Consider the following 25,916-nt stretch of genomic DNA (forward strand, 5'->3'; position numbering starts at 1 on the left):
ATGGTGTCTTAATGAGATATCAGAGGTTCTCAAGGAGTGTGGAGCTGTACCACAGCAAGCAGTCAATGGGTTTGGAGTGGGGTGGGGCAGAGAAAATAAAAGTTCTATATCTGAATAAAGCTGATTGCAGCAGAAGTGTTCCCCATAACGCTGAATAATTAAAATATGTTTTGGCTTCATACACTATGGGCAAACAGTGCATTATCCTACGCCCACGAGGAGCTGAGCTAGAGGAATAAAAAGGAAGAGAATTTAAACAAAATTTTTTTTAAAAAACACAAACCAGCATTGACAAATAATTCAAGAACTTATTATGAAATTGTTAACTGGATGGGTGCAAAGCTCTTCTCTTTTTCAGAATGCGTCCTAGAACTAGTAGTGTTATTACATTATTCCTTGTAACCCATTTCAGCAGCAACAGGAATTGCAATCCATAATTCCTGCTTGTAGTATAGAAGAGACAAAGTGAAGGTCCACTTATAGTGTCAAATTGTAATATTGCAATTCACTAACCATGCAAATGAACTAAACAACACTCCTGTGTCACAGAAATCACTAACCACTTGTAGTTTAGCCTTGGGTGAACAATTAAGTTGCAGTGGGATTTGTAAAGTTTACATGTTTAAAAGAAACATACCGTAGTTTAGCCTACCCAGTACCAGTATTTTGTATGCTTTTATAATTGGGATGCAGCCAACTATAATTCATAACCTCGTTGGTTATAAAATCATGGCATCAATAATCATCACCCTGTACTAATTTAAAAAGTGGCAAAACATGAAACAACTGAAGTGCTGATTGATGATCCATTTCTACCTACTCCTGAGGTTCCCACCATTACAGATGCTATTGTTCAGCCAATTCAATTCATTCCACATGACATGAAGAAACAGCTCAGCGCACTTGGTACAGAAAAGGCTATGGGCCACAACACCCTCCTGCCTGTAGTTTTGAAGAATTGTGCTCCAGACATAGCTGTACTCCTAATCAAGCTGTTCCAGTACAGTTACAACACTAGCTTCTACTGACAAAGTGGAAAATTGCTCAGGTATGTCCTGTCCACAAAAGGCAGAACAAATTCAAATGGCCAATTACCGCCCCATCAGTCTACTCTCATTCATCAGCAAAGGTAATGGAAGGTTTCATCAACAGTGCTGTCAAGTTGCATTACTCACCAGAAACCTGCTCACCGATGTTCAGTTTGGGTTCTACCAGGAGCACTTGGCTCCAGACTTCATTACAGTCTTGATCCAAATATGGACAAAAGAGCTGAATTCCAGAGATGAGGTGAGTGTGACTGCCCTTGACATCAAGGCAGCATTTGACACAGTGTAGCATCAAGGAGCTCTAGTAAAATTGAAGTCAATGGGAATCGGGGGAAAGCTGACTGGAGACATACCTAACACAAAGGATTGTGGTTGAGGCCAATCATCTCAGTCCCAGGACATTGCAGCAGGAGTTCTTCAGGGTAGTGTCCCAAGCCCAACCATCTTCTGCTGCTTCTTCACTGACCTTCCTTTCATCATAAGGTCAGAGATGGAGATTATTGCTGATGACTGCATAGTGTTCAGTTCCATTCTCAACTCCTCAGATAATGAAGCAGTCCATACCCACATGTAGAAAGATCTGGACAATATTTAGGCTTGGGCTGAAAGTGACAAGTAACGTTCGCACCACACAAGTGCTGAGCAACGACCATCTCCAACAAGAGAGAATCTAATCATCTCCTCTTGACATTACCTTCACTGAATCCCCAACCATCAACATCCCAAAGGTCACAAATGACCAGAAATAGAAACATAAATACTGTAGCTACAAGAGCAGGTCAGAGGCTGGGAATTCTGCAGCAAGTAATTCACCGCTTTTCCATCATCTACAAGGCACAAGTCAGAAGTGTGATGGAATACTCTCCACTTGCCTGGATGAGTACAGCTCTAAGAATACAAGAATCTCAACACCACCCAGCACAAAGCAGCCTTCTTGATTGGGCCCCCCCATCCACCACCTTAAACATTCACTCCCTCCACCACCGGCATAGTGGCAGCAGTGTGGACTGTATACAAGATGCACTCTAGCAACCTGCCAAGACTCCTTCGATAGAACCTTCCGAGCCTGCAACCCTCTATCACCCAGAAGGACAAGAGCAGCTGGTGCATGGGAACACCGCCACCTGCGAGTTCCCCTCCAAGCCACACACCATTCTGACTTGGAAATATATCGCCCTTCCTTCGTCACTGGGTCAAAATCCTGGAACTCCCTCCTTAACGGCACTTCGGGAGTACCTACACCACATAGACTGCAGCAGTTCAAGAAGGTGGCTCACCACCACCTTCTCAAGGACAATTAGGGACAGGCAATAAATGCTGGCCTTGCCAGTGACATTCACATCCTACAAATAACTTTAAAAAAGTCAAATAAAAACATGTAGGACAGGTTTTCAATTTATTGCACGATACAGTGGGTTCAGCAGAACTCACCTCCTACAACACCCACACCAACACTACTCCTTCTGGTGTTCATCGGGGCCACGTGAAACCACTCATTCGCTTTGACATTGTATACCTCTACAGAAGATAAACCTGTAAAATAGAGCACAGATAAATAAACAAACCATATATACAAAATACACACACACATACACACCCCTCCCCCCCCCATATATCAAAATCCATTGGTTGAAAATGATTAACAGTTTGCATCAAACAATAAATACATAGAAATTCACACAGGTAATAAAAACCTGCATCTGAACTGGCAGCCTAGTAGTTACATAGTAACAACCCAGAAGTTCTGAATTCATAATCCCTTCTTGGCAATTTGTGAAATTTTATTCCATTTGGTCATTATTGGGCTAGCAGCCATGAAACATCTGGATTGTCATTAAAAACCCAACTAGGTCACATCATTTTAATAGTCAACTTACCCCTTGACTCATTTCTTATTTTTTTAAATTTTATTTCCCTTTGGTTCTCACTTCTTTTGAAGATATTAACATACGTAGGGTGATATTTCTAGGGGTACAGCAGCCCTCTAGTACTTCACTTAGTGGCTATTCTTCATGTGTAAGCCCAGAAAGTGAGTAACAGCAGGCTATTTGAGGGCATCACAGTGAAGCTCAATCCTGTCTTGATCAGATATTCACATTCATGCACTTTCTCGGATATTTAGCAGAAACTCAGACCAACTTCCCCTTTCTCAGCCCAGAGGCAGAGGCCATCTGATAAAAGTTAATTCACTATTCTTCTGTGGTTTCAGACTGGGAAGCAAATTTATCAGCGCCTGCTTTTATTCTCTATTTAGCTACCTTTGTCTTTTCCAGATTTATAATAGGCATATTTTTCCATTTCACACTGTTGCTTACCTCCTAGCTGATTTCCATTTGTGTGACTAGCTCCAGCATTTCATGTTTTTGCCTTCACTACTAATTATTTTAAACCATCCCCCTGGCCCCCTCCACCCCCAGATCTACTCTTTAACCAGCTCTTTCCACTATAGGTCTGTCAGTAAGTGCTGGCATATATTTGTTACCTGATGTGATATCACAACACCAACACCCTCACTGCCATTATTAATCATCATACCATATTGGTAAGTTTAATCATTTTCAGTTTTTTTGGAAATTACTAATATACCCAAAATTGAACACCAGAAACTATTCCAAGCAATTTATTTACAGGTAAGCAAAGGAAGCAACTTGCAAAACATAGACAAGTTATTTTAAATTAACAGTGATGCAGACAAGTGGAAAGTAAGCTTGTTAATGAGGTTTTTTGGACTTCACCAAGGATGCATTTTAAATCTAACAATGCAAGTGAATAATTTAGATTGACAGTAAATAGTGCCAATAACGTGGCCATAGTGCGAGTAGTCTATTTCAAACTAACATGAAGTTTTTGTAAATATTCAAAATAATTAGAGTGTGCCACGTAATAATAATTGAGAAATGTAGAGGCCCTTAAAAGGGCAGAATTTTACCTCCTTTTTTAAATGCAGCCCGGGATGATTCCTGGGTCCCGACCCTGATCATTTGAGGTCTGCCCGCCTGCACAATCTTCCCAGAGACAGCCAATTAACGGGCCGTCACTGGGAACCTCCCGGCCCATCAGAGTGCCCGAGGTTGTGGGAAGCCAACAGCCCCACCAGGAGAGGTGGGTGCTGCTGCTGTAGGTGGGGAACCGTGAGGGTGCTTCAAGATGGAAGCAGCCACTAAAGATTTCCAAAATTAGCATAAGTAAGCGTGACCACAGCTGCCAGGCAATCATTGTCGAGGAAGAACCCCTCCACAGGATGGACAGCGGCTGCGGCCCTCTGTGCATCCTGTATTACAGGAGGTCTCACTGGCTCCCCCAGCTTCCAGGCGCGCCCTGGCAACATCACCAATTTGTCCTTAAGTAGGCACTTAATTGCTGAAAGTTAGCTACCCACCATTGTTAGGTGGATAGCAAGTGCCATGCAGACCCAATCTCCAATAAGATCACTCTAAGTGGGAGCATGCAGGGAAGCACCCTGACGCAAGATTTTCTGAAATTCGTTGCCCTCCCATCTCCAAAGCTGCCTCCACGTGGCTAAGATTCTGCCCACGTGCAGTTAAATCTTCTGAACAGAAGTGAGTGTAGAAAGCATGATTTTTACTTAAAAAAATGTTATCAGGACCTTCACTAATAATCTTTTAAGGTACATATAATGTTAAGAATTCACCCACCCTAGACCAATAATGCATTGCATGATAACTTGGCCAAACCTGTACTTCCGTCAAATCCTCCTACTGCATACAGCAATCCGTTCAGTACTGCAGCTCCCAGAGTGCTCCGTCTGTCCTGCATGTTAGCATTGCTCATCCACTGGTCTTTGACTGGATCATATGAATCAACTGTTCTCACTCTTAATGAGCCATTAAAACCTCCAACAGCATAAACCAACCCACCCATATACATCACACCTGCAGGGGACAGGAAGGATGAAAATGTAAGTCAACTCTTGGATGATAAATGTACTTCTCAGTATATCAATAGGCTCTTCACAGTCCAATATCAAAGGCTGTATCAAAACATTACACTCTCTACAATTACATTTAATTATTCTCTTAATTGCCTTTTGTACAAATGTTACTGGCACAAAAAAATCCTGGTAACGGTGTGGAACAAAGCGTGGATTCAGATTAAACTGCAGGCAGATAAGGAAGGAAAATCAACTTTGACTTCATTTTATTCTGTAACCTTCTGTTCACAAAATTCGAAAGTTGCAGAGGCAACTTGGTTTTGGTCCATCACATTTATTGTATTTGTGGTATAAATAACCATTTTGTATTACAGATTAAAAAAGCCTCAGAAGTACAGGAAGTCTGGCCAACTCTCAGAGCCACAAAATTAAGAATGTGCATTACAAGGACAGATCTCCTTTCTCCACACATATTCCCATGTTTACTCCCTCCAAAAGGTGCAAGCTTTTTTAAAAAAAAAGAGTAATTGGCCTGCTGATTAAACATTCATCTTTGCCACATTCTCAAATAGGCATGGAAACATAATGGGCAAGAATGTTCTAGCAAAATAATAGCAAGTTTAATACGTAACCCATTATTACTGTTTAAATTGTCCAGCAATTTTTGGCGATACCCCTTGCGTTGTGAATTGTTAGAAATTGCTGGACAATTTGCACCACTCCACTGAGAGCCTCGTGAAAACCACAGCTCACCATCCGCCTCCCTGAGAGTTTCAAGAAATTGCTGCATTTGCGCATTAATTACTAATAAACCTGCCACAGAAAGTCAGGGCTGGTACTTAACTGCACAAGTACCTTTTTAATGAGATTTATATTCCTGCAACGGCACTCAACCTCTCCGGCCCAGAAAGGGAACAAGTGAAACTGTGGCGTCTCATTCCTACAGGTGGTAAGCTGTTGTTAGAAAGTTTTTAATTTAAACTTTATATTTCCTTCTTTTTGGTCTCTCAATCCAATCTTCTTTCCTATAATTCACCCGATTTCTTTTTCCATCATTTCAGTTTCTTTCTCAATCCTTAAATCTCATTGGTTAAAGAGAGAGACTGTTGGTCCCATCATTCACCAAGGTCCCAGATATCCCATGGTCTGTTATCAACTCACTTCCAGTGCAAAAAGAAAATTGAGCTGAACTATGAGTGGAAAAAAAGTCTAGCAGGGCACACTGCAGCAAGATTTGGCCCATGTTTGCCATGTCAAGGACAATTAGAGATGGGCAACAAATGCTGGCCTTGCCAGTGACGCTCACATCACATGAAATAAAAAAAAAGTTTGTTCACTTAGCTGTAGTTTTTAGCAATGCCTCCCCCAAACTTACTGCATCATAAGCAGGAATCAACCACTTGGCAAGATTTACCACTACAGATATTTTTTTATATATGGATATAAATCAGTATTTTTCCCACATATTCTCAAGATCATCACCAAAGCATCTTATCCTGCAGCATTAATTTAATGTGACAAACACAATTCTGAGGGGCTCATTTCTTCTCCCCAAAGTCAAGAAAAAAAAGACTTATATTTATATAGCACCTTTCCCAACCTCAAGATGTCCTAAAAGTGCTTTGTGACTAATTAAGTACTTATGGAATGTGATCACTGTTAATCTGCAGGAAATACTGCAGCCAATTGGTGCATTGTAAGCCCCACAAACAGCAATGAGATAGTGACCAGATTATTTGTTTTAGTAATGTTGACTAGGGGAGAAATATTGGCTAGGAAACCTCTGCTCTTCTTTGAAATAGTGCCATGAATCTTCTACATGCATCTGATGGGGCAAACAGGGACTCAGTTTAATGGCTTATCCAAAAAACAGCACAGCACTCCCTCTACTACATTGCAATGCCAACTTAGATTTTGTGCTCAAATATCTGGAGTACGATTTGAACGCACAACCTTCTGACTAAGTGCCAGTGAGTCACAGCTGACAACTTAGGGCTATTTAAGGCAGACCCATGTAAATTATCTTTCCTCTTTGAAGTTATGTCAACTTTGAAACCAAGTCAATGTATTTATACACGCCTTTTTGTTGGAGGTATGACCAGGTTATAGCCCATGAATCTGTGGTCATGTCTTGCTATTCGAGAAATAAATTACCCTGAATTGGTAAACAAGAGCAAAAGCTAAATAGAAACAATGAAGCCATGTAAGCAGTACACTTACTTTGTTAAACTGCAGTCATTGTAACATAGCAAAATTGAAGAAAGAATGAAAGCAGCACATCCAAGGATCAACAAAGTTTATAACAAAAGCACAGCTATACTTTATAACTGGGACTTGCATAACGTTGTTAATTTCAATTTGCTTTTGGTTACATGAATACCCCAATCAGAAAACTATTAGGAAAACTTCTGGCGCTTTGTAAGCTTTCCCCTAAATTTTGTGCTGATGTAAGGAATGATATATGCTCCAACTTTTGACATCCACTGTCAGCATCTAGCATTCCCAGGACTGTGTCCAAGGTAGAGCTAAGCTCCCTCTACAATATATCTTAAGACTTGGCTCAGAGTACCATTCTCAGCTCCAAATAATGAGGTTGTGGGTTGAGCTCCACTCCAGGACTTGAGCACATAATCTAGGCTGATGCATCAGTTCAATATTGAGGGTGTGTCGTAGTAACAGAGGTGCCCTCCTTCTAATGTTTTATGAAATGTTATGTGACAATTGAGGTGTACAAAATTATGAGGGGCTGAGATAGAGTAGACAGGAAGGACCTATTGCCCCTAGTGGAGGGGTCAATTACCAGGGGGCACAGATTTAAGGTGATTGGTGGAAGGATTAAAGGGGACATGAGGAAAAACTTTTTCACCCAGAGGGTAGAGGTGTCTGAAATTCATTGCCCGGAATGGTGGTGGAGGCAGAAACCCTCAACTCATTTAAAAAGTATCTGGACCTGCACCTGAAGTGCCGTAAACTGCAAGGCTACCCGACCAGGTGCTGGAAAGTGGGATTAGATTGAGGAGCTAGTTTTTTCAGCCAGTGCAGCCATGATGGGCTGAATAGCCTCTTTCTGTGCTGTAACTTTTCGATGGTTTCTATGGAGATGCTTTAACTGAAACCCCATCGCCTTGATCTGGTAATTCAGTTGGATTTTGAATACTATTCAAAGAGGAACAGACCCCTTGGAATCCTGGGCAAACATTCTTTCCTCAACTGCCACTATCAAAAGTACATTAACTGGTCATTCATCTGTTTCTGTTTGCGGGAACTTACTGGGCGGTATTTAATTGAGGCGACTGGGGTCTCGCCTGAAAAGACGACAAGAGCCCCACATTGCCTCTTTTCGGGGAGGACTGCCGTATCACGTGCCAATCAGGCACTTAAGTGGGCAGCAGCAGGCCTGTCCCGGGCTTAAGGACCCCGGGGACAGATGCCCGGCCTGCTAAGAGCTGCTAGCCAATCAGAGGCCAGCAGTTCTTTTACTGAGTAGCGCCACTGTGGAGGCAGTGGCTGCTGCCGGTAATGCACCCACCCGAGGCCCAGGATTGTTGATGGACCCAAGCCACAGGTGAGTGATGGCAGGAGGGGTTGTGCGGGATGGTGGTCGCAGGGAGGGAGTTGTAGGATGGTGGCTCTCAGTGGGTGCCCTCCACAACTTCCCACTGCCGGGTCTTTTGATCAGGCACTGAGTACCTTTGAACGATGGACCCCTTCCTGGGAGCCGGCAAGCAACCCGCACAGGTTTGCATGTCGTGCTCCCTGTATGGCGACAGGCCCGCCCACCGCTGGGCTCATACCGGTGGCGGCAGGAAGAAGCCCTTAATTGGGCATTAATTTCCCATTAAGGGCCTCAATTGGCAGCGAGCCGGGAAGGCCATCCACAGGCCTTCCTGTCACAGACTTAATTGGGGTGGAGGCAGGAAGTTGGCAGGCTTCCTACCCACCACCATCCTGCCTGATTAAATGCTCTCCCCGCTCTCTTTAAATTCACCATGGGGGAGAGAATAAAATCCAGCCCACTGTATGTAAAACAGCTGCCAAACACCACAATGTAACAACAACTGCCTGTACCTAATGTGCTTTGGAATGTTTGAAAAACAGTGATTAAGCATCATACAAAAACACACACTTCATTTCTAGGATACTACGGTGGCAGTTATTTTCCAGTCTCGGTACATGAAAATCTTGCTGCAAAGCATTCTCAGCTGAGAAACCAAAAATAAATCAGTTCCTCAGAATACAACTTCAATGATTACAGAACAATTTGCATTCACATAGCACTTTTAACTTCGTAAAAACATCCCAAGGTGCTTCACAGGAGTGTTGTTCTTTGACACCGAGCCTCATGAAGAGATATTAGGACAGGTGACCAAAAGCTTGGTCAAAGAGATAGGTTTTCAGGAACATTATTAGAAACACTTTGATATCTGAAGACAAGATCATTCAAAGCCAAGTATTAATCAATGCTTGTCTACCTGCTCTGCACCTCCGAGAGGGAAGTTCAGCAACTTGGTACCAACGCTCCTCCGCAAAATCATAACACTCCACACTACGGATAGCTTTTGGCGCCTGGCCACCAACCACTACCAGCACCTGAAATTTGAAGTGGTGTTCAGTTGAAGTTCTGCATTATATCTTAAGCTGCAGAAGAAATTATTAGCTTCATATTTTACTTTTGTAAGGAAAAAAAAACTAAGATCCAATACACCCATACTGTGAAAATGTGCTCTTCCCTCAGCTAAACTCATGCAGTTATTCAAAAAGCAAAGAAGGGAAAAGAGAGAAAAAAAATCTCTCAATCAATTGTTAGAATGAGGAAAACACAATATGTTATATTATTTTGATATGTAGTCTAAATGGTTATTAATGAAACTTGCCTTAATATCCTGCCCTGATTTTGTCACAAAAATTTATATGGCTTTCTGTAATAGAAGATGCAAGCAGTTATATCATCAACTTAGCCAATCTGGCAATCTACAGTATTATGATTTGATTCACTCCTAGATAGTTCCTGTGCATGAAACTCAAAGAGGATGATATTCAGCTGACATACTTACAGCTGGAGTAAATTAATGGGGAGTTGGTAACGGATGTTACAAAATCTGATCAGAGTTGTGTGGATGTGGCAATAACTAATGTGTTTGATTGCATAACTATTGAGATATTGAGAATCACATACCTTCGGAAGACTGACTGGAGTTCTTAATCTCGTTCTGGTTGTTTTCATCAATGCACGTTGATCAGCGGGAAGCAGATGATACTTCATCGCTTCGATGAGGTAATCTTTGCATGCATTACTATTTTTAACCAGTGTTTCCTCTTCTACTCTCTGTTAAATAAAATCAATAGCAGTGAATGCCATATGTAAGTGTTGAATAACGTTCAGCACATTACTTTCAAAAGGTAATTTTCTCCTTTGTCAGATTAAAAATAGTTTTGTCAATAAACTAGATCAAATCTGGCAAAACCAGCATTATAATTTGGGCATAGATTTGGGTCACTATAGTTCTGTAGTTAAATCTGCCAGCTGTTTAACTCTTATAGAAATCCAAGTCAATTGTCTTCTTTCTAACTTTATGGTTATTTTCTAGATGATATCTGAAATGGTGACCAGTTAGTGAAAGTTTCAGTTACATTAAGTTAAACCAAGAGGGTATAATACTGGTTCATAAATGAAGTTTGCACCCTTCGCTACAATTCCTGTAGTATTAACCAGCCAGCGGACTAGCCCACCTCAATTTTTCAAGTTAGAAATTCTCTAGCTTTCTAACTCCCACAGCACGCACCATTCTCCATTTAAAGCCCAGGACTGTTGACCTGTTCCAAGGACTCCAACAAAGTGCTCTGACTTTTTATTAGGAAATGTACAAATGCAGTGGAGGCTAATGTGCTTATTTGATTCTAGTTCTCCTAGAGAACACACACATATTTCCTCTGTCACAGCTCATGAATACACTGATGGACTGTACTGCCTTGGCTATGTCAGCTTTATTTTTAAGGTGGTAGATGTGGAAGAAAAGATAAAATGGCTCATCTTAATTTCATCCCCACAAGATGAAGATTAAAAAACACATCTACTTAAAAAAAAAAATCTGAACAGAATCAAAAACCTGTGGCCTTAATTATTTGTAACTTTCAAAACTAAATCCACAATGATTTGACCCTTGCAGGCCATGATTTAACTTCAGCACGGTAATGTTACCTGCACCAAGTATTCACGTGTAAGAAGAGGCAGCCGCACGTGTTCCATCAGTCGTGCCATGTGCTCCTGTCGGGCTTCCTTGTCGTGCTTTACCCAGGAGATGGCTGCTTCAAAAACCTGATTGAATTAATGACGGGTTAGTAAGACTGTACAGCCTTATATTAAATTGTTTCATATACTGTTCCAGGCATATCTCTGAAGCCCACTACAGATTATCTCAGGCCAGTGGGTTTCAAACTATCCTGTTTGGGAACTCTTTGGGGAAAAAAAATTAACACTCGGGAACACAAACCCCCACCCTAACTCGAAATACCACTACCCAACCAAAGACCATGGCACATTGTAGAAAACATTAGCATAAATTATAAATAAATGGGTGGCGCAGTGGTTAGCACCGCAGCCTCATAGCTCCAGGGACCCGGGTTCGATTCTGGGTACTGCCTGTGCGGAGTTTGCAAGTTCTCCCTGTGACCGCGTGGGTTTTCGCCGGGTGCTCCAGTTTCCTCCCACAGCCAAAGACTTGCAGGTGATAGGTAAGTTGGCCGTTGTAAATTGCCCCTAGTGTAGGTAGGTGATAGGGAACATGGGATTACTGTAGGGTTAGTATAAATGGCTGGTTGTTGGTCAGCACAGACTCGGTGGGCCGAAGGGCCTGTTTCAGTGCTGTATCTCTAAATAAATAAAATAAAATAAAGGCTTGGATTTTTAATGAGCAACCCCCGCCTCCACCCCTCAAGCCCAATTGGTGTGGGTGGGAAGAGTTTTTTTTAAACTATCAGGATAGGGCAACCAGATCCCATTCCCACCCCTTTAAATTTTAAAGTGCAGAAATCAGGCCATGTATCAGGCCCCCTCAAAAGGCAGGGAGGGCCTCTTAAGTAAAGAAACACAGATAAAATACAGAATGCAACAGCTTTGAGACACTGCCCACCCCCAGACCGACACCGATCAAATGATCTTCTGGGATTAACTTGCCAGCTCCAGTTTGAAAATCCGCCATAAACCTACGCTGAAAACAATTGCAACACCCATCCGTGAGCACTCAATTGACACTGCCTATAGTCACCAAAACACTCCAGAAACAATGAAAACTCTTTAAATTCACAAAAAATGAATACAGAATGAAAGATTAAGAGATGGACAGCAAACACAAGAGAGCACATGGGAGACAGAGAGAGTGCAAGAAACATTGATGGCGTGCATAGAGATAGCGATATACCTTCAGAAAATGAAATCACTGCAATTTACTGAGTTAAATTTAAATTTCTCATCAGAGTTCATCAACGGGTTCTGATGAAAGGTCATCGACCTGAAACATTAACTCTGTTTTTCTCCCTACAAATGCTACCAGACCTGCTGAGTATTTCCAGTATTTTCTATTTTTATTTCAGATTTCCAGCATCTGCAGTATTTTGCTCTTGAAAAAAATGAACACTTTGCCAAAGATGAAGAGGAGATAAAGAGATTAAGAGCGGCAATCAAAAACTAAGTCAAAGAGTTGGATTTTTCAGGAGGAAAGGGAGGCGAAGGCACAGGGAAGTTTAGGGGAGAATTCAAGAATCTGGGGCCGAGGCAGCAGAAAGCATAGGAGGGAGGGCTGAACATGAAGCCAGAGTCAGAGGAAAAGTGTATGTGTGGGTAGGGGAAGAGCAGGAATGAATAGCACTAGAGAATGTTGCAGAGATGGGGAGGGATTTTATACACAAAAGGATGAGAATTTTAAGTTTCAAGCACGTAGGGACTTGAAACCAATGTCAGTCAGCAGGGCCAAGGATGATGGGCACATATGCTTTGATGCATAGGATACAGGCAGCTGAAGTTTACAGATAGTGGAGGATGGGAGGCCAGCCAGAAGAGCATGGGAATACTTGATCCTGGGAGAGACAAAGGCATGAATAAGGGTTTCAGTAGCAGATGGGCTGAAGTAGAAGCGGTAGATGATTCTATCGAGATGGAACAAGGCAGTCTTTGTGTTCAATAGGATATGAGGCTGGAAGCTCAGCTTGGGGCCAATAAGATGCTCTGATTATGAACTGTTTGGTTCAGCCTGAGATAATGGCCGAGGAAGGGAATGGAGTCGGTGGTGTGTGTACGCAATTTATGCAGGCACCGAAGATGATGGCTTCAGTCATCCCAATATTTAGATGGAGAACATTTCAGCATGTAGATTTTTTAAAAAGCCAAGGATGGATCCTTGAAGCACTTGAGATAATGGTGGAGCCACGGGCTACTGCTAAAGGTACTCTTGTCTATAGGTGGACAGTTAAAAGTAGAACCAAGCAAGGAGATTGGAGGATGACGGCATGGTCAATTGTGTCAAAGGTTGTAGATCAATAATGTACAATAGTCATCCACAGAATGTAATCTGTGACTTTTGTTATGATCCTTTCCATGTTGTGTGAAGGGCATGTGTTCAAATAGTCATAGAAGAGTTGAACACAAATCTGGAAGGTGATAACTCATTCATGGCCGTGAGAGGAAAGGAAGGTTTAAGATGAATGGTAGTTTCCAAAGACAGAGATGTCAATGGTGTTTTTTTTGAGAAGGGGTGTGGCGACATAGATATTGCAGGGGAGGGGGGGGGGGGGGGGTGTGAAGAAGAGAGCTCGATGGTGCTTGAGGAGATGGAACTATTTACAATGCCAGTTAACATGAAGACCAAGAAGGAAGTTGTGTGCTCAGTTGGGATTGATGTTGAGGGAGAAGGAGGTGAGTCTTAAAATGAATTGAGATGAGTTAGGAGAGAAATTAGTGATGGAGGTTCAGCTAGATATGCAAAGGGAAGGGAGGCAGCTGACCAAATGGTCTCTGTCTTGACACTAAATGTTCTTTCACATCTACAAGCTATCTTAAAGCACCCTATACCTTATGAATTATTCTATAAAGTGCAGACATTGCTATTATGTAGGCAGACATGAATGAACACTTTAACAAAGTAAGGACCTACAAACACTAAAGTAGATAAATAACCCGTTAATCTGCTCTGATGGTGTTGTTAGAGGGACAAATGTTAGCCAGGACAGCAGAACTCGTCTAAATAGTGCCAGAGAATTTTTTCGGTTCAACTGAACTGGCATGTTAATTGTATACCGGTGGTGGGCATTAACTGGAGATTCACTTTTGCTCCTATAAATAGATACCGACTTAAACTGTGGTTGTTGGGGATCGGAAGTGCTTGCATGTAATCTGTAACTGTGTAAATAAATGCTTCTGTAAGTGTATAACGATTGACTCCAATTATATCCTTCACCAATTAGCTCTCTGGATTAAAACAAGGCAGTCAGGGTCCTCTGCTCTACATCAGCTAGGCAATGACAAGAAGAGAGAGCCTATACACCTCCCCCATGACATTGCTATAGTCAAATCCTACACCATCAACATCCTGGGGTTCATTATTGACCAGAAACTGAACCAGACCATCCATATAAGTACTGTAGCTACAACAGCAAGTCAGAGGCTGAGAATTCTGCGGTGAGTAACTCACCTCCTGACTCCCCAATGCCTGTCCACCACCTACAAGGCACAAGTCAGGATTGCGATGGAATACTCTCCACTTGCCTGGATGAGTGCAGCTCCAACAACACTCAAGAAGCTCAACATCATCCAGGACGAAGCAGCCCGCTCGATTAGCACCCCATCCACCACCTTGAACATTCACCCCATCCACTACCGACACACAGCGACAGCAATGTGTACCAACTACAAAATACGCTTCAGCAACTCACCAAAACTCCTTCCACAGTACCTTCCAAACCCATGGCCTCTGCCACCTAGAAGGACAAGGGCAGCAGAGGCATGGAAACACCACCACCTGCAAGTTCCTCTCCAAGCCACACACCATCCTAACTTGGAACTATATTGCAGTTCTTTCACTGTCACTGGGTCAAAATCCTGGAACTCCCTAACAGTGGGTGCACCTACACCACATGGACCGCAGCAGTTCAAGAAGGCAGCTCACCACCACCTTCTCAAGGGCAATTGGGGATGGGCAATAAATGCTGGCCTAGCCAGCGATGACAACATCCTGTAAAAGAATTTTAAAAAGGAAACTTAACTGGACCAATCATATAAATGTCATGGCTATGAGAGTAGGTTACAGTGGGGGTATTCTGTGCCAAGTGGCTCATGTCTCAACTCACCAAAGCCATTCCTCCGTCAACAAGACACAAGTCAGGAGTGAGGTGTAATATAATCCACTTGCTGAATGGGCACAGCTGCAACAGTCAAGGAACCGGACATGATCCATACGAACATACGAATTAGGAGCAGGAGTAGGCCACTCAGCCCCTCGAGCCTTCTCCGCCATTCAATAAGATCATAGCTGATCTGATTGTAACTTCAACACCACATTCCTGCCTACCCCCAATAACCTTTCACCCCCTTGCTTCTTAAGAATCTATCTACCTCTACCTTAAAAATATTTAAAGACTCTGCTTCCACTGCCTTTTGAGGGAGAGAATTCCAAAGACTCACGACCCTCAGAGAAAATATTTCTCCTCATCTCTGTCTTAAATGAGCGACCACTTATTTTTAAACAGTGACTCCTCTTTCTAGATTCTCCCACAAGCGGAAACATTCTTTCCACATCCACCCTGTCAAGACCCCTCAAAATCTTATATGTTTCAATCAAGTCGCCTCTTACTCTTCCAAACTCCAGCAGATGCAAGCCTAGCCTGTCCAACCTTTCCTCATAAGACAACCCACCCATTCTAGGTATTAATCTAGTAAACCTTCTCTGAGCTGCTTCCAACGCATTTACATCCTTCCTTAAATAAGGAGACCAATACTGTACACAGTACTCCAAATGTGGTCTCACCAATGCCCTGTATAGCTGAAGCATAACCTCCCTACTTTTGTATTCAATTCCCCTTGCAATAAATGATAACATTCTATTAGCTTTCCTAATGACGTGCTGTACCTACATTGTAACCTTTTGCGATTCATGCACTAGGTCACCCGCTGCATCTCAGAGCTCTGCAATCTCTCACTATTTAGATAATATGCCTCTTTTTTTTTTTATCCTTTCTGCCAAAATGGACAATTTCACATTTTCCCACTTTATAGTCCATTTGCCAGATTTTTGCCTACTCACTTAACCTATCTATATCCCTTTGTAGCCTCATGTCCTCTTCACAACTTACTTTCCTACCTATCTTTGTGTTATCAGCAAATTTAGCAACCATACCTTCAGTCCCTTCATCCAAGTCATTTATACAAATTATAAAAAGTTAAATCCCCAGCAGAGATCCCTGTGGCACACCACTCATTACATCTTGCCAACCAGAAAATGACCCATTTATGCCTACTGTTTCCTGTTAGCTAGCCAATCTTCTATCCATGCAAATATGTTACCCCCTACACCATGAGCATTAATTTTTCACAATAACCTTTGATGTGGCACCTTATTAAATGCCTTCTGGAAATCTAAGTACAGTACATCCACTGGTTCACCTTTATCCACTGGTTCACCTTTATCCACAGCACGTTACTTATTCAGAGAACTCCAATAAATTGGTTAAACATGATTTCCCTTTCACAAAACCATGTTGACTCTGCCTGAATACCTTGAATTTTTCTAAGTGCCCTGCTATAATAGCTTCTACCATTTTCCCTAAGACAGATGTTAAGCTAACTGGCCTGCAATTTCCTGCTTTCTGTCTCCCTTTTTGAATAAAGGAGTTACATTCATGTGACAGAAACCACACCTGCCAAAATGAGACATATTAATTTAGTCATATGGAACACTATGTTTGAACTGTTACTGGACATTGAAATAACTTGTTTAAAAAGACCAGAAAACAGTGGCTGAAAACATGGCTGCAGATTTGCATTCTATAAGACAGCTGCATGGAGAGACAATGGGAGGACTCCCAGATTCAATTAGCCAGATGGGTTTCGTCAATAGTGATGATCAAAAGACATTGAGAGTCATCGACCGTGTAAGAGCCAGCATTCCATCCCTCCCACTGGGAGTATCTGGTAAGCTTAGAGGAATCCACAAACCTCGCAGGAGAGGCTGTTCCAAACAGGTAGCTAGTCAGATGACTAATCTGCTGGCCAACCTGGGTTTTTTTTGAATTGTGCCCGACACAGAAGGGAAGAGACTGCAATTGAACTTCAAAAAGAGAGCATCTCTCTCTCTCTGTCTCTCACGCAAAGTTCCAGGGACCCAAAGAAGTAACTTAAGCCTCAAAACAGAAGACCAGCAAAACAAGTTTGAAAGTGTGCACTGGGCCTCAACAAGAACTGCAAGACTTAACTTCATTCAAAGACTTTCCATCCAACTCAAAACCAGTAACTGAATTTCCATCTACTACGTCAAACCTTTCCCCCCGCCTTTAATTCTTTCTCCTCTTCTGTCTCTATTTGTGTGTGTATATCACGTATGCATGCTGGCGTGGTTGCGTTGCGTACTTTCAGTAGTTTTAACTGAGTTAAGAGTTTTAAGGTTAATAGATTTAAACAAGAAAGGTGCAAGTTTGAGAAGACCTGTCTGGTTGATTTCTTTGCAATCACAATTAGAGAGCAGTGAGCAAAGACCCACTGAGGGGAAGCTAAAAACATTGTTTTAAAAGTTAAACCCTGTCACAGCCAAACTAGAAAAACGCTGAGAGGGGAGCCCTTGACGCCTTCCTCACCTGGTCGTAACAGCTATTTTCTAACCTAATGGAACCCTCCCCAAATCTAGGGAATTTTGGAAAATTAAAACCAATGCATCAACTATCTCACTAGCCACCTCTTTTAAGACCCGAGGATGAAGTCACTCCAGGCGCTGCTCCACAAACCACTGACCACCTCCAGGCGCTTACCCATTGTCTCTCGAGACAAGGAGGCCAAAGAGAGAGGATGAAGTCCATCAGGACCTGGGCACTTGTCAGCCCGCAGCTCCAACAATTGCTCAGTACCACTTCCCTGGTGATTGTAATTTTCTTGAGTTCCTCCCTCCCTTCCATTTTCTGATTTACAGCTATTTCTGGGATGTTACTTGTATCCTCTATAGTGAAGACTGATGCAAAATACCTGTTCAATTCATCTGCCATCTCCTTATTACCCATTATTAATTCACCAGACTCAACTTCTATAGGACCAATGCTCACTTTGGTAACTCTTTTTAAAATATCTATAGAAACTCTTATTACCTGTCTTGATATTTCTTGGCAGCTTTCTCTCGTACTCTAATTTTTCCCTCTATCTTTTAGTTGTTCTTAGCTGCTTTTTAATATTCTGTCAAATCTTCTGACCTGCCACCCATCTTTGTGCAATTATATGCTTTTTCTTTAAGTTTGATACTATCTTTAACTATTTTAGTTAACCACAGAAAGTGGGTCCTCCCCTTGGAATTTTTCTCTCTTTGTTGGAATGTATCTATTCTTTGTATTCTGGAATATCCCCTTAAAATGTCTGATCCAGGACAAAACAGTCCACTTCATCATCATCCCCTTCACCATCAGCTGCAGTGTGTACTATCTAGAAGATGCACTGCAGCAATTTGCCATGGCATTTCTGCAGCACCTGTCAAACCTGTGACCTCCATTACCTCGAAGGACAAAGGCACATGGGAACAGCATCACCTCCAAATTCTCAGTCATACAATATTCTGATTTGGACCTATATGGCTATTCTTTCATTGTCAGTGGGTCAAAATCCTGGAACTCTTAACAGCATTGTGGAAACGCTTTCACCACAGACTGCAGTGGTTCAAGAGGGTGGCCCACCAGCACCTTCTCAGAGCAACCAGAAATGGGCAATTAATGTTGACCTTGCCGCAATCTCCATATTCCAGGATTGAGTTTTTTTTTAAACTGTGACTAATGCACATTTATCCACTGTAAGCCCCAAGAGACACTTAAAAAAAAAATGTATGCACCAGCTTCACCTCTTGCAAATAGAACACTTCTGATAATGCAGCACTTCTAGGTGCTGTACTGAACTGTTAGTTTACATTGTGGGCTCAAGTGAATTCATGACATTCTGAAAGAGGAGGCAGTGCTACCAACACAAAATAGCTGGTATGCCAAGTTGGAAAATGTTCCATTGATGCTTTAGGGATACTCTTCTGAGGTTAGAACTAAAGATGATACCCATGCAACCACTGTTGCCAGTGCTGGAGGGAGTGAAAGTTTAAGGTGCTGGAAGGATGTTAATCAAGTGAGCTGCTTTGTTCTGGATGGTGTCAAACTTCGAGTGTTGTTGGAGCTCCACTCAACCAGGCAAGTGTAAAGTTTACCATCACATTCCTGACTTGTGCCTAGTAGGTGGTAGAAAGCTTTGGGGAAATCAGGAGCGAGTTACTTGCCACAGAATTCCCAGCCTCTGACCTGCTCTTGTAGCCACAGTATTTTCGTGGCTAGTCAATGGCGACTCCCAGAATGATGATGGTGGGGGATTCGGCGATGGCAATGCCATTTAAATGTCAAGGCGAGATAAAACTCTCTCTTGTTGGAGATGGTCATTGCCTGTCACTCGTGTGGTAAAGGCCTGCTCAGGTCAGGAAAAAGAACCCAACCGAACCACAGCGGACCAGAGCCTGACCAGAGTCCCTCCGATTTTGCCCCAAGCCCGACCCAACCCCGACACGACCATCCCTTTACTTACCTTCCTGACACCGAACCTGCAGGAAGCTGCAGTGCATGCGCGATGACGTAAGAGTGACATCATAGTGACATCACTTGCTCACTGAGCAGACTCAGTTTCGTCCCAGACACCCAGCTCAGATAAGTTTTTTAAATTTCCAGCAGAGCACTTACCCTGTGTGTCCGGCCAGACCCGACCTAGCCGGACCCCGACACGTTGTCGGGTCCCATCAGGTTCGGGTTGGGTCGGGTAGCAGGCCTTTATTGTGTGGTGCAAATATTACTTGCCAATTGCCAGCCCAGCCTGAATGTTGTCCAAGTCTCACTGCATGCAGGCACAGGCTGCTTCAGTATCTGAGGAGTTGTGAATTGAACTGAACACTGTGCTCTCACCAGCAAACATCCCCACTTCTGACCTTGTGATGAAGGGAAGGTCAATGATGAAGCAGCTGAAGATTGTTGGGCCTAGGACAATGCTTTGCGGAACTCCTGCAGTGACGTCCAGGGGTTGAGACAATTGGCCTCCAACGACCACAACCATCTTCCTTTGTGCTAAAAATCATACACTATATCAGAAGCTAAGGCAACATCATTATGAATTAATAATGTGGTAAAAATCCATAAATTTCAAAAATGCAGATTTAGATTTTGGCAAGCAAGAATGGCATCAGATCAATTAACTGGTTTAGAATAATTTGGCAAAGCCTCGAGAACTACGATTACATCAGTTACCAATAGTACTTCATTTGGTATGCAATATTAATGTACAAATGAGTTACTCTAGGTTGTGCATTAAGGTCGTATTGTTTAAAAATCATACTGAGGTTTTAGAATTTGTTTAAAAGTTTATACATACCAACATTTAAAAATGTAAATCATTACACCAAGTCTCACCATAATTTAACTGTAAGCATAATCAGTGTTATCAATTCCACATCAGGCAGCACAGTGACCCCTTGCACTCTCAAAGTGAATTAGAGAATAAGTGTTGATTGGTAATTGTGCAATTGAGACCGCCAGGTACTAGAATTCCTCTGCCAGTCATATAAGAGAATGGGGACAACAGTCAACATTGCTCATCTCTTCAAAATAAATAAATTTCCAAACTATATGAACTAATAAATCTGTGTTGTAATCCATTTTTTTCTTCTGAATACCAAGTTAAACTGAAAATAAATAAATTCAATGTTTTACCTTTTATTGAATAGATCAGCATATTACATAATATTCATATTCTGACAGCCACTGTGCTGTCATAGCAACCACCAGCCTACAACAAATTACTAATTAGCAGCTCTACAGGACAACCAACCTACACAACACTTCAGAAAGTCACGCATGCATAACAAAGGCAATTTACATCATGAACCTGAGCATATGCCATTTTGTCACAAGATATTTAAATGGAATATGCTTAACCCCATCTATGCTGATCTCCCATTTCAACATAAACTTAATTTATATTACAAGACCACTTCAAATGGATATATTGCACTTCCCTTGGCTGATGCATCTGCAGCATTTATATAGCAAAGTAGATTCGGCAACAAACGACCATTATGCAATTAGAAAAATTTGTATTCCTGACATTAGCTACTTTTATATTGCCGCTATTTTAATTCATGTTCTATGAGATTGCCATCCATGAGCCAGCTCAAATACTTGCATTGCTAAATCTAGCTCCATTATCCTAATGCAGATACCCATAATACTTGTCAATAATTATTTGTTTGATTATGAAGCACTGGGCTTTCCAGAGTGCGTGCATATTAATGCTGTTTCAGTCACTTAGTTATTGCTGTTGCTACAGAAACCATTGCTATTAACACTATATTTTTACGTTACCCAATCTGTGTCAAAACATTCAACACCATCCTGGTAAATTTGCTGTAAACATCTTCCAGTTGTTTGGATCAATACCACAAAGATTTACATTGCACTTTAATCGTTGTACTGCTCCATGAGTTCTCATATTTTTGAGCTCGCTGGACAAAATATGCATGGAAGGCCTGGCATTGTCCATTCACAATACATTTCCCCCTCACCCCACCACCAGAGTTAGATTCATAGAAACATTGTCTTACTGCTGTGCTCTAGATTACGTGACAAAGGAAACCACATATTTCTAATTCATTCTGGATTTTAGATTTACCCAAGGGGTTTGCTTTTTCCAGATGTTTTCCAAGCCAGTGCTATTTAAAAAAAGAACAATGCCCAAATATTTGAGTTCCTCTCGCAGCCATCTAAAAGGGAGCTCGAACAGTTATTCTAATAGCAATGGACCAATAAGAATTACCTTTGCTTTCATTCAATTTATGGACCACCCAAAAACCTTCACTAGTTAGACAAGAGACTTCTGGATTAAGAGTTGTGGTTTTTATTCCATCTGCATACAGAATTTTGAGCTTTATTACTGACTTAAATTCCTTCCACAGCTAAGTAGTGTTTTGCCACCACGATTGCTAACAGTCCTACAGAGAATGAATAGCATTACCCATATCCCTCTTAAGGACTGTTGCTCTGGAATCCAAGTACAAGATCTAGATCCACATTGACATTATTTCCCCAACACAAAATGGCAGAGTACATTTAGATATTTAAACTATATCCTTTTTTTTTTTGCAACCATACCATTTTAATTTTAGATCTTTACTACCAATATATTTTTCAGCTTTCACATTTTAGATAATTTTCCTAGAAAAGTCCCAATGCCCTACAGTTTCAAAAGTATCTCCCTCACATTACTCTCTAAGTAAATCATTGATGAAGCAGCCAGAACTAGTGAACTGAAAACCATGATTCACATATTATTTTTAAACTACTGTAATTATTTTGCTTTCATAGAATCTATTTTTGGCCCTCAATCGACAATAGAACATCACATTAGACCTCAAATTTTAAAACATCTAGCAAATTTGTTAAATAATGAAGCTGAAATTATGCAACATTATAACACAGCTATAGTCTATGGCACATACTTATCTACTTTTGTTGTCATGATTTTCTGTCATGCTCTTGTGGCAACATTCACAATGGCCTGTATTTTCTATTAAGAATAACGGTGAGGCTAACAGCGCTCACCCTAACAATAGAGATCAAGATCAATCCTGACAGATGGATATCTATGCGGGCAGACATTGACTACTTGTGCAAGCAAAAAAATGTCAAATCAGTGTCCAACACAGTGATGAGAAAGTAAGTCAATAACTTAATCTTCTCTTTTAAAGTTTCTTCACAAAAATGCAGATTTGCTGTTGCTTTGATTAATAGCGAGATAACTTTTTAAAGCCTTTATCTTTCCAAAATTGTCTCACTGGCCCCCCATGTAAGACAAAAATTGTAATGTGGTCCCCTCACCCCACCACACGTGAAAAGGTTGGACAACCCTGCTGTAGAGGAAATCAGTCAACAGTCTGGCGTATGCACATGCACAAACACAGAAATCTGAAATTTGCTGTCAGAGATACCTCGCTCCTCCATAGGGTGCGCTGTAACTGCTCTTGCCAATTGAGTTGGTATTGAAATCATTGCAAAGACATGAAGTTGCCCATTAGTTCCACAATAAAGACGCCAACAAAAGTTAGGTTCATTCAGATGTAAGTGAATTTTTAATGGTGTGATAAGTATTAATTGCTTCTAAACAACTCTCTGGCCCTGAAAATTTTATTTTACAAATGTGGGGCCTCATTCCTTCAGAAGTTAGTAAGCGTTGGAGATTTAAAAAAATATATATTTTTAAAAACTTTTCTGTCTACTTTTATCTCTCTCACAATCCCATCAGTTTTTCCCAATCTTTATTTTTATTTCTGTGGATAAATTTAAATCTAATTTATACTTCCTGGTTGGGGAGAAACTCAATCACATAGCTATGCAGACTTATGCCAATTCCTTGCAAGTAGGCATTGCTGCGGGCCATTACCTGTGCTGCATTCTTCAATGATATTAATGAAGGATGCCGCAGGGCCACACAGGTAGCAGCACTGCCTGTCCCCAGGAAATCAACACAGGTCTGCGTAGCACCGCTAGAAGCAGTGCTAAGCAAACAAATTTCTCTCCCCGCATAGTGAGGAATCTTCAATCTTATTGGTTGAAGAGCCTTGCTATTTTTTGCCCTGCTCACAGACGCCAGAAATCCCTTGTACCAGGTGCTGCGATGGACAAGAGTACATCTCTGCTGGAAAACCTTTGTGGTCAGCTGTCAACATAGTGAGCGGCAAATGCCATCCCTTCGCCGCTGACAGCAAAATGCCATTAGCCCAATTTTGCAATGTCAGTTGTTACCAGTCAGGATGCAATTGCAGGCTCTGAGCATTAGGTGTCTCAAATGTTGGCTCCAACTCTGTCTACAATCTTCTTTTCCTTATGTTTTAATTTTTTTGAAACTGAAAGCTTTCTGCATGCCAAGTTGCCACTTTTATTTTTAATCACCTTCCCCACTTACCTCCTAGCCATCCATTGTACTCTGCCTTCTCCAATCAGTTTTATGCCTCCAGGCTGGCACTTTTATTGTTTCCGCCTACTACCTTCCATTCCAAACCTTTCCTTTCTCCCAGGTCTGCTCCCTGTTTTTCCCCACATCATTCACTTTCCCAAAATAATCTGCCTGCCTACATTCTCATGTCAAGAAAACACAAAATTAAAATTCCGGCTTGAACAAAGGCAGGGAAAGGTAGAGGACACAAAAGGGGAGAGGGGGGAAAAAAGGGGAGAGGAAGATGGGAAGAGAAGTGGAAAGGGAAGGTTAGGTAGGTGATTTTGCCTCAGTGGGCAAATTGGATGCCTCAATTTTGTTCAGGTGGGAGGCCAAAGCCCTGTTTAGTGGTACTGGGGTGAGGGAAGTAGGGTTAGAATAGTTTAATTTTTACTGAGACACCATTTCACATATCTGTCATGTCTTCAGTCTTTTATTATGCTTCTTCCAACCACCTGATATAAAAGGTTAACTCAGCCACCTTTCCATATCCTTAGCTTTAAGCACACTACAGGTTCCCCTCTCCTATGTCTTTTTTTCTCTCTCGTCAACCCCCCTTTGTTGACTTTTAAATTTTTTTTTGCTTTAAATGAAAATTTATATCCAACTCATGAGCTTGTCTTTACTCTCCACAGATGATAAATGCTGTGGTGTCCATTTCCAGCATTTTCTGCCTTTGTTTCAGATTTCCACCAATTGCAGTTGTTTGCATCATTTTACATATGATCCTTGCAGCTAGCAGACAGAAGACAGTTTCAGCCCATCAGTTTGGGCTGAATTTTAATCTAAAAATGAAAGGCCATTATGCACACCTTCCAGTTCTTGTTTTCTTAAATGTTTCCATTACACCAGGTGTAGTGATCTCGGTGCTTCTCCAATTCTGGCTTCTTGCTCAGCCCCGCTTTTCATCATTGGTGGCTGTGCCTTCAGCTGCCTAGGTCCCAAGCTCTGGAATTCCCTCCAGAAACACCTCTGCCTCTCCACTTATCTCTACTCTTTTAAGATGCTCGTTAAAATCTCTGAACAAGCTTAATATCTTTTTAAGTGGCTTTGAGTTATATTTGTTAGCACTCTGAAGAGCCTTGGTACATTTTTACTGTTCTAACGTTGCCATTTAAATGCAAGTTGTTGTTGTAAAAGGAAGGTTCTTGGTGACGTGAAACCCTGGTTTAGCCCTCTCAACTGGACAACTGGAGCCTTCAAACTTAGTTTGGACATAGGTAAACAGACAGAAGGCAATCAGGAAGGCATTACCATCTCACTCAGTCTTAGATCATGACTGGGCATTCACCACATAGGCAACCTGGAGAGCATTAGCTCCATCTGATTTCAAAGCTAGGAGATCATCAGGCAGCTCATGACATGACTGCAATACAATGGCAAGCGTTGTATACTTGATCCCAGGGGGTTTTACTACATTTTCCCAGGTACTTAGCACACACTGCTTTGTAGGGTAACATCAAGTCTGGAAACAAAAACAGAAACGCTATAAACACACAAGCAGGTCAGTCTGTACCTGTGGAGAGAGAACAGACAGGTTAACGTTCTTGGTTATATACCTTTGTCAGAACTGAAAATGAATCGTGAACATGCTTTTAAATAGAATAAAAATGGAAAGGAAAGGAGAAAAAACACACAAAGGGGCAAATATATATGTAACAGGCAGAATGACCGATAACTTGCTAAATGGAAAAACAGGAGATGGGTGGGTGGCAGAGATGATCTTCACATCAGA

The 25,916-nt window shown here is 41.7% G+C and overlaps 1 protein-coding gene across 1 annotated transcript in view; it reads right to left on the reverse strand.

The window, feature by feature from the left end:
- Positions 1-25,916, reverse strand: part of klhl2 (kelch-like family member 2) — a 140,412-nt gene that overhangs the window by 10,082 nt on the left and 104,414 nt on the right. The window contains 5 exon segments of the mRNA XM_068040030.1: positions 2,478-2,579; positions 4,742-4,939; positions 9,411-9,528; positions 10,115-10,264; positions 11,138-11,254. Coding sequence (XP_067896131.1) covers positions 2,478-2,579; positions 4,742-4,939; positions 9,411-9,528; positions 10,115-10,264; positions 11,138-11,254 — 685 coding nt within the window.

Source organism: Heterodontus francisci, chromosome 1 (genome assembly GCF_036365525.1).
Source record: "Heterodontus francisci isolate sHetFra1 chromosome 1, sHetFra1.hap1, whole genome shotgun sequence".
In the NCBI taxonomy this organism is placed as follows: domain Eukaryota; kingdom Metazoa; phylum Chordata; class Chondrichthyes; order Heterodontiformes; family Heterodontidae; genus Heterodontus; species Heterodontus francisci.